This window comes from Salminus brasiliensis, chromosome 10, assembly GCF_030463535.1.
Source record: "Salminus brasiliensis chromosome 10, fSalBra1.hap2, whole genome shotgun sequence".
Classification (NCBI taxonomy): domain Eukaryota; kingdom Metazoa; phylum Chordata; class Actinopteri; order Characiformes; family Bryconidae; genus Salminus; species Salminus brasiliensis.
Window position 1 is genome coordinate 9,493,968 of NC_132887.1, and position 15,707 is coordinate 9,509,674.

Below are 15,707 nucleotides of genomic sequence, written 5' to 3' on the forward strand. Positions count from 1 at the left end.
GTCAAGTCAGTGGTAAAATTACTTGTCATATTTTATTTATTTCGATTTTACACCGATCGAACGATCGGGTTGCACAGGCGTCTGTTATATTTAAGCTGGGGAGCCACGCTTTCCTCCGAGCGCGCTGGGTACCTAGTGATGCTGCGTCAGCAGCAGTTTGAAAAGAGGTGATGGCTGGCCTCACGTGTCTAAGGAGCTAGTCTCACTCTACTAGTGTTGTGGCCATTGCTAGAAATAATGTATTTTTTAAAAATGCAGCTGAGCTTAGCAGGGTTGATGCAGGATGGTTGCGGGAGCACAGCACTTAGGTAAAGACCGGAGTCACACGAAAAGTCACAGAGAGACACCAGCAAGCTCTCACCTGGAGATGACTGCACAGGCTCCTTAAGCAAGTCCTGAAAACGCTAGCGACATCGCTGCCTACTTATCCTTAGCAGCCGCTTTCTCTGGGCTGTTGCACGAACGAGAACATGAACGGGAGGGCGGAGGCATCGGAGATGCTAGTGCTCTAGTGCATCATCTAGTGGCAGACTGGATCACAGTGCACCTTAAAGGGGAGAGGGGGTCATACAGCTCTCATGTCTCCATCTCATAGATTCCGCATTAGTGTTTGGTAAGCTTAACTGTGTTTTGATAAGAGACGTCTGGTTTAACCACAGCATTTGTTGAGGTGGAGCATCAGCGACCCGACATCAGTTGGTATGGGCGGCTTCATTGATTAATTTTGATTTTGTCATTGACTCTTGCACACATTGCTTTCTGTTAGGACAAGGTGTGACCCTGCAGGACCGAGTCAAATAGAAAAACGTCACAGATCAGTGGTGACCCAGGCAGAGGAAACCATGATCCATGGCGGCTATAGGTTTGTGAGAGCTCATGTTAGGGTGTCTAAAGCATAGATGTCTCCCATCTTGTTCTGGGAGTGAAATCATAGGAGCTTGAACACCCTTCCATAGCAGAGATGTCCCTTTCCCTGATGATCTCTCTCAAAAAATCAAGCTGCAGTTTAGAGGAGATGACTGATTTTATTGGGGAGTGTGGCTATTATCAGTTATTGGCAATGTGTTTTCCCCTCTGAGTTAGGTGTGAGCGCCCGCATGTGTGTGTGTGTATGTAGGTGTGTGTGTGTGGAGGTCCTCTTGGCAGAGATTGCAGGGCCGGAGTGTTGGAGCCCTGCGGTGGAGATTGATGGTGCTGGTGTCTGCCCTCCTCTTACCTCAAGAGCCGTGAAAATCTCAAGGGCATGAATTGTGCGTGTGTGATTGTGTGGATGAGCTTGTTTGTATGTACGCTCACACTTGTGCGCTGTTGTAAAGTGTGTGTGTGTGTGTGTGTGTGTGTGTGTGTGTGTGTGTGTGTGTGTGTGTGTGTGTAAAATGTGTTTGATGAGGGTTTTGTACTGTGACTGCCTGTTTGATATTGGCTTTTTTTTTTTGTTTTAGATGGATGGCCTTGCTTGCCTGCCCGTCTTCTTAGTCTCTCTCAGGCAGCAACACTCGATCTCGATCTGCCTGAGCATGCAGGCACATCCCTTTCCACGGCTGGTAGACCGTGGTACTCTGCCCACAGACCCTTAGGAAAAACTATACCTGTAGTAATACTACAGGAATTTCTACTGGGGTTCCAGTAGTAACCATACACTCTTAAAAATGGAGCTATTACAAATGGTTCTCTGAGCAGTGCCATAGAGGAACCACTTTTGGTACAATAATGAAGCTGGTTTGATACCAAAGTATCAAAATATTATACAGATATTAAATTGCTAGTATTCTAGCCACTTGTATATTATTTTCCAACTTTTGACTTTCCTTAGTTCGGACTGAAGCCTGGCTCCTTGCATGCTGTGTTTTCCTATAACAGAATCCAGGCTTGTAGCGCTCTCATTCACATACAGCTTTTAAATGGCTTGTAAAGCATTATCTTCAGCTCCTTTGGCGGACACTGGACAGTAATTGTGGAGGACTGTAAATAAATCAACCAGCAGCAAACTAGCAAAAAAAAAAAAACACATAACAAGAGCAAAATGAAGCTCCAGTTCCCCTGGGGAGCCTCCACTGGAACAGGAGTCCACAAGCTCCATAAACAAGAGCTGGAGCAAGAGGATACAATTATGGAGGAGCTGAACTGTTCACTGTATATACAGAATATGACGGATACAGTCACTGTTTGGAACACCCAGCCACTGTTGCTCTGTCTGGTGGTGGAAATTCATTGAATTCATGAGAGATCATGAGATTTTTAATATTCAAATGTGACTAAAGTGTTTAATTATGATGAACTACGCAAAATAATTAAACAAAAGCAGTGTTGTGCGAGAATTGGTATAATGTACTTATACTCCACTGCCATAAATACAAATCACACTTTGAGCTCCCTGTCATGGACAGCTGTACATGTGCATTTGTTGACAAGCTAAACTGCATCTGAAGTAAATGAAGCTTGTGGACTGAGGCGGTAGAGTACTGTTACATGATTTTACACAAATTGTAGCATCGTTCCGGCTCGGCGTGGCAATGGCTGAGATGTCCGTCTCAATATTACAGTCAGTGAAGCATCAACATGATTCTGAAGCTGCTAGTGTAGGATAAAACATGCATTCTGCATAATATTGCTTTAATTTGTGCCAGTACATCTGTCAGTCTATCGTTTGTCAAATGACCCCTTCCTGTCAAAGTAGGTAGTTCTCAGTGGCCTTAACCAAACAAAGACTAGCTCAGCCCTAACTTGCCCACCTGCTAGTGGAAGGCCAGCCATGTTTTGATGTTTTCCATTGTTTGTTCTCACCTTGCAACCCATTAAGCCAGTATTTTAGCAAACATCTCTATTTGAACCATCTCTGAAGTGAACAAAAGCTCAGAAGAATGGAGGTTTTGTTGCGACCACTGGCTCCTCTTTTTGATTTATTTTTTTTTTGCACTCATGACTTTTCAGCAGAGCCCCGTCTCATTTTGAAGCTGGCACACACCTCTTAATCAATGGCCATTGAGCGCTCTGTGGCCAATCAGGCGTTTTCAGGGGGCCAGGAGGAATTTTTGGGATCCAGATTGTGACTGTGGTGTGAGACAGCGTAATCACAGTGCGATTTGCACTCTGAGGGGCTGCTGCCAGATCAATGGGGACCCAAGAAGGAGAGAAGGCAAACGGCGTTATATAGGTCAGTCAATACTGGCAGTAATGATGGAATAATCTCGGTGGGGGGGCGGTGGCCAGTCGATCCTCAAACCCCTCTTATATTGTGCACATTTACCCTGCGTGGGAGATTTGGGTGCCCCTCCCCCCTTCTCTGAAGAGCGAGTGTAATAGATGCACCTTGAATAACCTCTGCACATTAGGCCTATTGTTTTCCAGGTAGGCTTTTGTACTTGTGTTTACGTATGAATTACCCTACTTTGTTTGACTTTGGGGGTCCGAGCTTCACAGCGAAATATAGTGGCTTTGCAAGATCTAGGTTTTCGTTTAGGGTGTCTGTGCAGCTTGCAGCAAGCCTTGGAGATAAATCTGCCTTTTGTTTCCGAGCATGGAGCCACATGTACCATATTTTAATTCTTCCTAGAAGATGGATCTGGTCAGAGCTTTGCACACCGAGTGTAACTCATCTGCATGCAAAGTGGATTAGACATGATTCGTAAAAGTGTGTTAAAACCAAAATTTGAATATGTGGAGGGCTTATTCAAGGATGCAAAGCCTCTGTTCTTCAAGGTCAGATGTACGACAATTTTGTTTTAATCCCACCGCCCTTAAGTTAACTTATGGGTCTGGCATAATAAGACCAAGAGCAGCCATAAAAAAGGAGACTGCCTTCCTTAAGAATTAATTGATACATTTGGGAGGGCCTTTAAATTTCCAAGTGAGGAATAAATTGAGTTGGAATAAGTGTAGGGCTTTTCCCCCCTGAAAGAACAAAAAATGAATGTGCCAAAAGCAAGGGAACATGGAGAGGCTATAGTGGTGCACCTCACACTCCAGGCCAATGACTCTCAACACCTTGGGAGGGTAGTAAAAACTGTCCTCCCTTCACTATGTCATTTATATCCTCCATAAACATGTTTTTTTCCCCGCCCAGCTCTGCGATATCCCTCATCACAAAAGAGGGATGCAAATTACAGACTTGGACGGAATCCCAACTAGGACTTTTTTCCCCCTGTTGTGTCGTTCCTCTCTAGTGCTCTCTGGTTTGATTCTGCTCTGCTCTTGAAGGCTCCTGCAGAATAACTCGCCATTTGAAAGATAGAAACCTAAATATAAATCAAGTATAAACTGCACTTGGTAAAGGCAGTGCTGGACAGAAGCCAGTTTCTGTGGGTATTTGTGATAAATAATAGTCACTTGAACACTTAAAGCAACAGTATGCAGCCTTTTTACCCTAAAATATCCCATTAAAAATCATCTCGATGCTCCACTGACCTGTAATAGGGAGAATAGCATCTCTATCATTGCTACCCTGAGCTTGGCAAGCCAACAACTGCAGTATGGAACTTGCAGTATGAAGCAAACAGGAGAGTGTTCATGAGAGCTGTGTAAGGCTAGTCATATTTGTGTAAAATCCTGTAATATTGCTCTACTGCCTTAGTCCACATGTTTTATTTTCACTTTAGGTCGAAAATCGTGCGGTCGTGCGTGTATCTCGCAGCATATCCAGAAATGCATGTTAAGACATGTCCTTTAGTTGTGGCTCAAAGCTGGAATTAGGGGTGGGCAATATGACAATATTCTACTGTATTGTGATCATTTTTTGTTATTGTGATGCACAATATACCTTTTTAAACAAATTGCGGATGTCGCCATGGGCTTGATAAACACTGGCTAATTGCACATTTTATTACAGATGTGTAATTAGTGCTGTTTAATTGGATGAAGTGCAGCACATTTTGAATAAGAGTCACTGTGCTCAGTATGACAGCATTTTTTTTTATTTGTTGCTACTGATTGATTGTGTAGCTTGTCAAAATATTGCAATAAATACCATGTATTGTTAAAAATCATGATATTATATTACCATATCGCCCTGCCCTAGCGCAATTGACACTTCCCGACTGTAGGGGGAGCCCAGGAGCAAGAAAATCAAATCAAATCATGTTTATTGTCACGTCACATTACACAGGTGTAAAGTGCATCGTCCCTCACAGTAGTACAAAAAAAGAACACAAATTAACCAAATAGAAATAATTATTTTATATATATATACTCTCTATTTACAGTATTGCACTGGTTTAAGGTTTAAATAATCTGAATGTTTACATTATTTACAAAAGGCTGAGTTGGGCCGGGATGGGTGTGAATTCAGGTGTAGTGGTAGTGGTGGGGAGTCTTTGTGGGTCATGTGTGACTGTGCATAGGGGTTCCAGTCGTAAGTGCAGGGTGCAGAGTGTGTTTGTATGGGGAGGAGGTAAGATAATACAGATGTGTTTTACAGCCCACAAGCTATTGTTCATTCAAGAAGCTTAATGCTGTGAGAGAAAAAAGAAATCCATCTAAATTAGCAGTGACTGTCACTGTTTAATCATTACTGCTGAAAAGGGTAAATTTACAGGTGAAGTCAAATTATTCTGAACTTTTAGTGCCAGTTAATGTGAAGATGTTCTGTGTATATATGCTGTATTTATACTGGTTCATGAAGTGTTCACACAGTCTAAATAACATCTGGTTTGATCGCACTGCTTTAGCTCTAGGGGTGTTGTTCACAGAATTGTCATAGTATCACTTTATCATAGTATATATTACATTTGTAGGACCAGCCACAGCATTTCAGTAGGATTTATGTCAGTAATTTTCACTGGGACTTTCCAAAAGTAAAAATATCTCATTTTAAAACCATCAGTTTCAAGAAGTAGACATGCCTGTGTACTTTAGATCATTGTCTGCAGTGAAATACTCACAGTAATGCTCCAAAATAGTAGATAGCCGTCTTCCCTGGACAGTAGAAACAGTTACCAACACAAGCAAAATAAACTCATTTTTAATACCCTTGATTTCAGAAAAACAATGAATGTCCCAAACAATCATGTGTCCCAAAACTTTTGTCCATATAGTATAGTTTTATAAGATACCAGAGATGACTAGAGAAGTGGATGGTTGTGACTGTGCAGGTGTGTGGAATGAGCACTCTCTCTTTGCTTTCCTACAGTGTGCTGTGGGAGCCCATGGGCGATGGCAAGCGTGTGATCTCTCTGGCCGATAGCCACGTCGTGCTCTGGGACCTTCAGGAGAGCTCCACCAAGGCCACGGTGAGATAGCAAACCTTTCATTATTTGATAACTGCTGTATCTTACACTGCTCTCTCCAGCTGCACTAGCTGCACTCCATACAGCTCTAGAGCAAACTGCATGTATGAACAACTGTAGTCACCACTAAATGAATGTGTTGGTTGTGTTTAACCCGACTGATTAATGCGGGTTCTGATGCTGAATGACGTGCTATTGTAAACGCAGATACAAATCCAGACACAGCTTGGTTTGCTGCTACAGCTGTGCAATGTATCTTTGTCCGTTTATGTAGTTAACAATATGTCACATATTGCCAGAAGCCACTCAACTACTTAATAAGTTATAGTGAATTAGATATGCAGCTAGTATGATGTTATTTTACGTACATGAGCTCTTAATGGTCCATTTAATCCATTTCTTTTTTTTCTTTTTTTTCCCCCTGAGGCCTACTTACAGATTTTTTTTTTTTTTTTTTTTTTTTACCGAAAATGGTCATGATTAGTTTCTACATGCCAGTTTTCCAAACCATATACCTTACAATACCTTGTTTTTTTGTTTGTTTTTGTTACTGTGCCTTTAAGAATGATGTTTATGTAAAAGACGTGTTCAGATTGGCTGGCGTGTATTGTGCCTTCTTATTGTCAGTCTGGTCTGAAATGTACCTTCTAACTACAACACGAATGGGTGGCGCTAAATCACTGTACACTGAATAGGTGTACAGTGCCCTCCATAATTATTGACACCCCTGGTTAAGATGTGTTTCAAGTCAAGTCAAGTCAAGTGGGTTTTATTGTCATTTCAACTACATACAGAGTACACAGTGAAACGAAACAACGTTCCTCCAGGACCATGGTTCAACATAGACATAGTGCATACAAAACCCAAAGTGCAACACAAACAAGTGCGGACAGACAACACAACACAGTACAGACAGTGTTCTTTAGCTTCTTAGTTTTTTTCTAAATAATATAGGACCACGATGGAAAAAAGAGTGAAATCCAACCTTTAACTCAAGTGAATTTATTCAGTAGGAAAAAAATCCCACATTAAGAAATAATTGTTTAACATCAAATCATGTGTGCCACAATTATTGGCACCCCTGATGTTAATACTTTGTACAACCCCCTTTTGCCAACAAAACAGCACCTAATCTTCTCTTATAATGTTTCACAAGATGGGAGAATACAGATAGAGGGATCTTTGACCATTCCTCTTTGCACAATCTCTCTAAATCATCCAGCGACCTGGGTCCTCTCCTCTGCACTCTCCTCTTCAGCTCACCCCACAGGTTTTCAATGGTGTTGAGGTCTGGGAACTGAGATGGCCATGGGAGGAGCTTGATTCTGTGTGTGGTAAACCATTTCTGTGTAGATTTGGCCATATGTTTTGGGTCATTATCTTGCTGAAAGACCCAGTGACGACCCATCTTCAGCTTTTGGGCAGAAGCCACCAGATTATGTTTTAAAATGTCCTGGTATTTCAGAGCATTCATGATGCCATGCACCCTAACAAGGTTCCCAGGGCCTTTGGAAGAGAAACAGGCCCACAGCATCACTGATCCTCCCCCATATTTCACAGTGGGCATGAGGTGCTTTTCTGCATACTCAGCTCTTGTGTTATGTCAGACACACTTAGAGCATTTGTTGCCAAAAAGCTCTATCTTAGTTTCATCTGACCAAAGCACACGGTCCCAGTTGAAGTTCCAGTACTGCTTAGCAAACTCCAAACATTTGTGTTTATGATTGTGAGAGAGAAAAGGTTTTTTCCATGCATGCCTCCCAAACAGCTTGTTGGCATGCAGATAGCGCCTGATGGTTGTTTTGGAGACTTGGTGACCCCAAGAAGCTACCATTTGTTGCAATTCTGTAACAGTGAGCTTTGGAGACCTTTTTATTTCTCTCATCATCCTCCTCACTGTGCGTGGTGGCAAAATAAACCTGCGTCCTCGTCCAGGCTTGTTTACCACTGTTCCAGTTGTTTTAAACTTCTTAATAATTCCTCTGACAGTAGATATGGACAGGTGGAGGTGAGTGGCTATTTTCTTGTAGCCATTGCCTGACTTGTGGAGGTCAACACACATCTGCCTTACTTGAATGGTATGTTCCTTTGTCTTTCCCATGTTGAAGAGAAATGGCCTCTGTGTCACGTCATATTTATACCCCAGGGAAACAGGAAGTTGTGAATTACTAATTAAATGTTCCTACATACTCTGATCAACTTCGTAAACTGCTGTAGAATTGACAGAAATACTTTAATTACATTTATTTCCTAAGAAATGTTAGGGGTGCCAATAATTGTGGAACAGATGATTTTATGAAGAATAATTATTTCTTAGTCAGGGATTTTCTTTTCCCCCTTAAAATTCACTTGAGTTAAAGGTTGGATTTTACTCTTTTTTCCATCGTGGTCCTATATTATTTAGAAAAAAACTCAATTTATTAGAAGCTAAAGAACACATCTTAACCAGGGGTGCCAATAATTATGGAGGGCACTGTATATATCATTTCCTTGTCAAAAATGTATAATGGGCTGTTTCTGCAGTTTTATTTACATTTATGAACAATTTGGTTAACTGCAGTGTTTTGAGATATATTCAAAAATCAGTTTTTATTTAAAACAATATTTCATTATATGAGCCCTTTAAAGTACTATATGAGAATTGGTATCTTTTGGCTTCTGGACTTTCCCTACAGGTGGGGACTGTGCTTCACTTTTACTCTACTGCTGTAAATTAGAAGTGAAATAGTCATGTGGACTGAGGTGACAGATCAGTATTACAGGGTCTTACATGACGGGAACGCTATTCTTCCTATTACAGTCACTGACATCACACCGTCATTCAAGACCCTATTATCATCTACATGATTTTGAAGCTTTCATTGTGTTTAAGGTAAACTTGCTACGTGATGTTGCTTTAAAGCAGCAGTTCATAAGATTTTGTGTTTTAAATTGACAACAGTAGTATTCCTGAGTAAACAGGCGACAAAATAATCTAACAAATGGTGTCCCTGTGGTCTGGTAGGTTTTCGCAGGAGTATTTCTGGCCATATGTTTACATACTTATGTCACATACACAGCCTCTACCTGATGATTAAAAAATGACAGTTTTTTCTTTTATGTCGTGGGGCTTGCATACCCTCCTGTGGTAGCCTTAGCTAAGCTCGTTAGCTTTGGATAATTGTGTGACTTACAGCTGGGCTCATTGGGCCCAAGTGCTTAAAGACTAGTGGTGTAAAAAAGGTGTAAAAATACCATAATGCAAAAATATATTATGGTAGCATTCATGCCTTAAGATGAGCTATATTAAGATACATTCTTTAGAGGAATGGTTGGTTATGCAGTTTTTAGGACTATCACTTTAATTATGCGATGTTGGTTAAACGAACCTTTGCTACTAACTATCGCTTTAATTCTTTGCTTATGGACAACACAGGCTTTGTTAAGCCTGGACTGACCTACGCTGCTAATTCCCCAGGAAAAGCGCTGGGGGTTTTCCTGCAAAACTACTCCTTTACATAGTTTGTGGCTAATAAACGCTATGATGTGAGCTTGATGAATTGAGGATGCTGCCCAGGGACTCCTATTTCTGGAGCTACAGGAGACAACAAAAGCCCCAATTACAGTGCAGTGCCTTTAGTTGGATTATCTTTCTTCCACAACCCGCTGCCTATGCAATTAAAGTGTCCGTAGTGCTGAAAGTCCAGATGAAATGTGAGTTTAGGTTGGTCACTTAATGTCCCATTAGTGCGGAGCCGCTGTGTTGAGGGTGTTCATTAATAATCCGCTGCAGTCGTTACTAATTAATGCCTCGCAGACTGAGGTTCGCGGGCTGGACGTGTCGCGGCCCTTTTAGGACATCACCCTGACTTGACATTTGAGAGCCTGTGTGTGTGCAACCAGGAAAAACGTCAGCTCCGCTCAGACCACTGCCACCTCTCGGCCCCCTCACACACACACGTATACTCACTCGCTCGCCCTCGGCGGAGGTTGCCGGAGAGGTCCACGGTCCCTGCCACGCAGAGCCTCACTATGCGGTCATGGTAATGTCAGCTTTGCATGCAGAGCGAGAGGGGGGTTATCGAGTGGCAAGGCCTGCTGAGGGCACTGTGCCCATTAAAAAGGAGCCAGATAGAGAGAGGGAGAGAGCTAGAGCGAGAGTGAGTGAAGGGAGAGAGGGGGAGAGAGCACGCTCAGTCAGATTCCACCAGAGCTGATGAGAATGCTAATCTCTCTCACACAAGCCCCCCTACACACACATACACATACACACACACACACGCTCAGACGCACACACAGACGCACACACGCCAGCTCTCCTCCTCCAGTCTATTCCCCCATCCTTCTTTTCCTCCGAATGGCTCAGGTTGATGTGTTCATCACGGCCGTGTCCCAGCCTCCGCTCGCAATTGTAAGCTTAAGCTCAAATCTCCGTGAATTCTGCCACGCCGCAGAACAGAGAATTCAGCTCACGACTTCCAGCTTCCCAAACAACACCCACACAAGCCCAGCTAAAGCCCAGCCATCTTAGCAAAATAGCACACTGTGATAAACGGCAGGCTTTCTCTCTCTCTCTCTCTCTCTCTCCCTTTTTATTTTTTAGGGGGCTCGTCTTCTGAACGAGCGCTGCTGCCTGTATCACCTCACCACTGAGCTCTTTCCAGTGCTTAATGGCTAGAGGTGTGAAACATTGATCGGAAGGTGGTGATTCACGTGACCTCATAATTTTTGGACTGTAAAGTTCGGGACATAGGGCTTCACAGGTGTTTGTGATTACTCCGCTGTGTTAAATCGCTTAATAAGAGCAGGGTCGTTTCTCAGTCTGCGTTCTTGTGTGTTCTTCCGTTCTCGTGTTCTTGCCTGACGTCATCTTCCACTGCCGAAGTTGCTTTCCAGTACTCAAGAACGCATTTATCAAGAACGGCATGTGTTCTTTCTCCGCCCTGAAAACAGAGGATGCAGCGATTCGTGACTTGTCGAAGAGAATGAACAGACATACCCAGCATTCATTTTGAATTTTGCGCTGCCATGGTGGCAGAAGATGCTAGTTTTCTTATTTCAAATAAACAGTGTCGCTCAGTAGGTGACCGTAATGCACCTCACGGTGGTCTGCCAACCACCATTAGCCCAAAAGAAGACGGTGCAGCTGGTTCTACTTTTAAAAGAATGAGGCGAAAAAAACGGTAGTAAAGATGTCAAATCTTGCTTTATTCTGTCGGGAGGCTTGTATAGCCCCCTGTGGTAGCCTTGGCTAAGCTGGTTAGGTGTGGTAAACAGAAGCATTGGAAATGAATGCAAATAGCTGGACTCAATGTATTGTGCAATAGCACGTGCGCAGCACATCTCACTAGGTATCCTCCATCCTTGTGTAACTTGTTATAGTAAGTTGTCCAGAATGATGCTCCCAAGAACACAAGTCCATTCTTCATGTTCTTGTTCTCGTGTATTGAGAAACTCTCCAGGTATAAGAGAGCTTTCAGCATCTACTCTTGATTCTAGTTGGTGAATGATCGTCATTGGACCAGAGATGTGTCCTAGAAAGTCAAGGAAACCATTTCTTACATTTATGACGTTGCCTCTGTCTCCTTACCATTGAGCTTTTTCCAGCTCTTAATGGCTAGTGGTGTAAAAATTGATACACTATGGTAACAGTGGGCCTTATTCATCAACTGTTCTTAAGAAGTAATTCTTAAGAGCAGAACTGTGAACAAGTATGTGCTTTAGGAACACATCATGAATCTGACATAGACTTTTCTCAACAACAAATGTAAGGAAATCTTGGGGAATGAGGACTATTGATCAGAAGATGGCGATTTACTTGTCATTTTTGTACTGTTAGGTTTGGAACCTAGAGCCTTTAAATATCGTTGCTGTCCAATGAAAAACATGTATGTCCAAAATGGTGGCTTTACAGCAGAAGGCAAAAACGTTCTTAACTTTGAATGGATATCAGTGTAAAATAAGAGTTTATTCCCTGTAATGTAGAGCATTTCTATTGGTCCGTTCATCCAGAATTATTTGCACAGTGTACAGAACAGCTACAGGGTTTCAACCATGGACAAAAATGGAAATACATGGTTTTCATTGGACAGCAGTGATGTATGCTTGTGATTACTGCTGTGTCTAATTGCTTCATTAGTGCAGGTTTTAGCACAGAGTCTTAATTGCAGTAGGCGTTTGTTCATCACCGGAATCTGTTATAGCTGTTTGTCAACATGAGGACCAAGTATTTGCCAATGGACGCCAAGGAAATAATTGTTTACATTTATGGAATTTCACTGACTAGTCCAAAGTTACCTCTAAGCTTAGATACTGCCAAATACAATAGTCAGTGCGGATACCTTGATGCACAATACTCAACAACTAGATATAGTACATACACCAATCAGCCATAAGATTAGTAGCACCAACAGCATTGATTATCTTTATCTACAGTGGCATCTGTCAAGGGTTGGGATATATTAGGCAGCAAGTGATCAGTCAGTTCTTGAAGGTGATTCATGTTAAAAGCACAAAAAATGGGCAAGCATAAGAATCTGAGGCACAAAAGCCAGATTGTGATGGCTAGACAACTAGGGCAGAACGTCAGGCAGGTCTTGCAGGGTTTCTTATGGTATGCAGTGGTCAGTACCTACCAAAAACGGTCCAAGAAAGGACAACCGGTGAACCAAAGACAGGGTCATGGTCACCTAAAGCTCATTGATGTGATCTATGGAGGCCCCACCTCACAATGTAATGGACTTAAAGGATCTGCTGCTAACACCTTGGTGCCAGATACCACAGGACACATTTAGAGGTCTTGTGGAGTCCATACCTCAAATGGTCAGACCTGTTGTGGGGGCACAAGGAGGCACACTCAACATTATGCTGTTAACGTTATGGCTGATCGGTGCACACTACACTGTGCTTCAACGTCCAAGTCATCAATGCAAGACATTTATGTGCAATCAAAAGCCTAACTGCATAATTAGTGTTAAGTGCTCTTAAAAGACATGGCTGTCAGTTGGTGATTGAATGCAGCAAGCTATTTGGCGGTTCAGACACCCAGGATATGTCCATTTTGTTGCCAGGACAGAGGAAAAGATGTTAGTCTTCCATGTGTCTTAATGTTTATGGAGATTGCACGGAAAGGAAGACCAGCCAGGAAGGAGTTGCTAAGGTCAAGCCTTGAGATGACGAGGGAATAAAGTGCGGAGGCCTGGGTGGCCTCTCTAGAGAGAAAGGGTTGAATTCTCTGGATGTTGTAAAGGAGAAACCTGCATGTCTGAGTCAAGTCAAGTCAAATATATTTGTATAGCTTTTTACAACTGTTGTCATCACAAAGCAGCTTTACATAATTAGTAATTAGTAAAAGACAGAAAAAAAGAAATAACGTAAGACATGAAGGATCAAAGACCCCCAGTGAGCAGCCAACGGCGACAGTGCCAAGGAAAACTCCCTCAGAGCTAGGGGAAGAACCTAGGGAGGAACCAAGACTCACAAGGTGGACCCGATCCATCCTCCTCTGGTCAGAACTATTTATAAATTATTGATAAAAGTCATCACACTATCTATACTGTTGAACTGCTCTGATCATAATCATAATATAATAATCATGGTGTAGATAGTTAATTGTGGTGATATTAATAGTGGCAGTTAGTTACATCATAGTCCATATAGGTTTTAACATGGTCATTAAACAGGTAGCAGTGGTAGGAGGGTGTTCCGCTGGTCTGGTGTGGGGGGTGGGGGGTCTGGTCTGCTGGTCAGCTGGTCTGACGCAGGTAGAGGGGACCTCAGCGGGCAATCTTCCAGCAGGTCGGGCTGGGTGGCCATTTACTCTGAGAAGGGAAAAGAGAGAGTTAGTTCTGAGAGAGAGTTAGTTCTCTTGCTGAGTCAGGTTTGCAACATGGTTTGAGAACGATAACTGTTCATCCACAACTACGCCAAGTCTGGAGCGACCACAGAGTCCTCAAAGGAATTGGCGAGTTCTATGAATGTGCAGCAGCTCAGTCTGAATGATGTTTGGATTGAGCTTCAGGTGATGGGCTGCCATCAATGATGAGTTGTTAGCAAGACATTTTAGAGCTGAGAAACAAGAACACAACAAAAAGAGACATCAGCCAAAACATTAGGCTTTCTGAAATCCAACTGTTTGGAACATTATTAGGTAGATGAAGAGAACTGATGAGCTTGGTAGCAATAAAGGGACTGGTAGGCCTCCACAGCTAAAGACGGATGAATTCTTACTATAATAAAGATAAAGCCCCTCACACCTGTCTGACATATCAGAAACACTCTTCAGTAGCCAGGTGTGGATTTGTAAGTGACTACTGTCTGCAGAAGACTTCATGGACTGAGAATGTGCGCTTTAACCCCATGTGAATTATTTCAGTGTCCTGTAATGTTTTTATAATCCATATCCCACTACTGTGTGCGTAGTCACTCCAGTCACTTTTTTGTGTATTTCTTTTAAATAATTGTGAATTGAATTACGACGAAATCATGAAACATCGATTTCCTAAAGAATCATAATCGAATCGTGAGCCCAAAGACGGACACCCGCACTAATGCCATTAAGTTTAATAGCCAGTGCTGATGGCTTCAGGGGTGGCACTGCAGGGCAGGCAGGACTGAGGCCGGGATTGGGGTTGCTCTCCATCTCTGGCTGGTCGTTGGAGCTGGAGTAATGAGACTGTACGCAGTGTGAGCAGCGCGGCCCGGATCGATCCGCTCCAGCACGCCTTTGTGCTCTGGCTCGCCTCCAACAAGCCCTGAAAAAAGCGAGAGAAGGAGAGACAGAGAAAAATCAAGCTCCCCTGTCGGCTCTTCCAGCGGTGGCTGTGCCCAGAGCTCGCTGAACAAAGCAGCAGAGGACATCTTTCACAGACACTCACTGCGCTGGCCTTTGTTTATTAGATAAGGTGCTGTTGGTTTTGTGCAATTTGCTACATGCTGGCCCTGTAGTCGCTTTCAAGAGCGAGTTCAAGTTAAAGTGTTAAAGCGATACGCTATAAACCAGCATACCAGGCTAGTCTATGTTGTCTAAAGCACTCATTTAATAAATGATTCTGTGGTTTGAGATAATACACTATGCAATTATGATTAAAAAAATAGGATGCCCAATTAAATAATTAAATAAAGAGTTCTTTATTAAGTAATATGGTATTCATAGATATCTATAGATAGTAGAGGGTAATGTAATTGCATCACATTTGCAAAAACAATGTTATCATTTATGTAACACAGATGTGCATTGTTACTGAGGAAAACATTAGGACACCAAATGCCCCTTATAACTGGTATTTGAGACTCTTGAAATAACCTGAATAAGACTCTTCCATCGACTGGTGAAAAGTTTTTTCCTAGTCCTCTATGCAGAATTCTTTCAGCTGTGTGATGTTCAAGGATTTTCTTGCATGTAGATCACCCCACAGCACAGCATCTCCAGTGGATTTATTGGATCATTGTCATGTTGCGTGATCCACCTCCACCTCCACTTCAGCCTCAGTTTTTGGGCAGATGGTC

General features: G+C 42.6%; 1 protein-coding gene across 1 annotated transcript in view; it reads left to right on the top strand.

The window, feature by feature from the left end:
• eipr1 (EARP complex and GARP complex interacting protein 1) overlaps positions 1-15,707 on the top strand; it is a 55,782-nt gene that overhangs the window by 18,267 nt on the left and 21,808 nt on the right. The window contains exon 5 of the mRNA XM_072689136.1: positions 6,125-6,224. Within this exon, the coding sequence (XP_072545237.1) occupies positions 6,125-6,224 (100 nt within the window). The remainder of the gene's footprint in view (positions 1-6,124; positions 6,225-15,707) is intronic.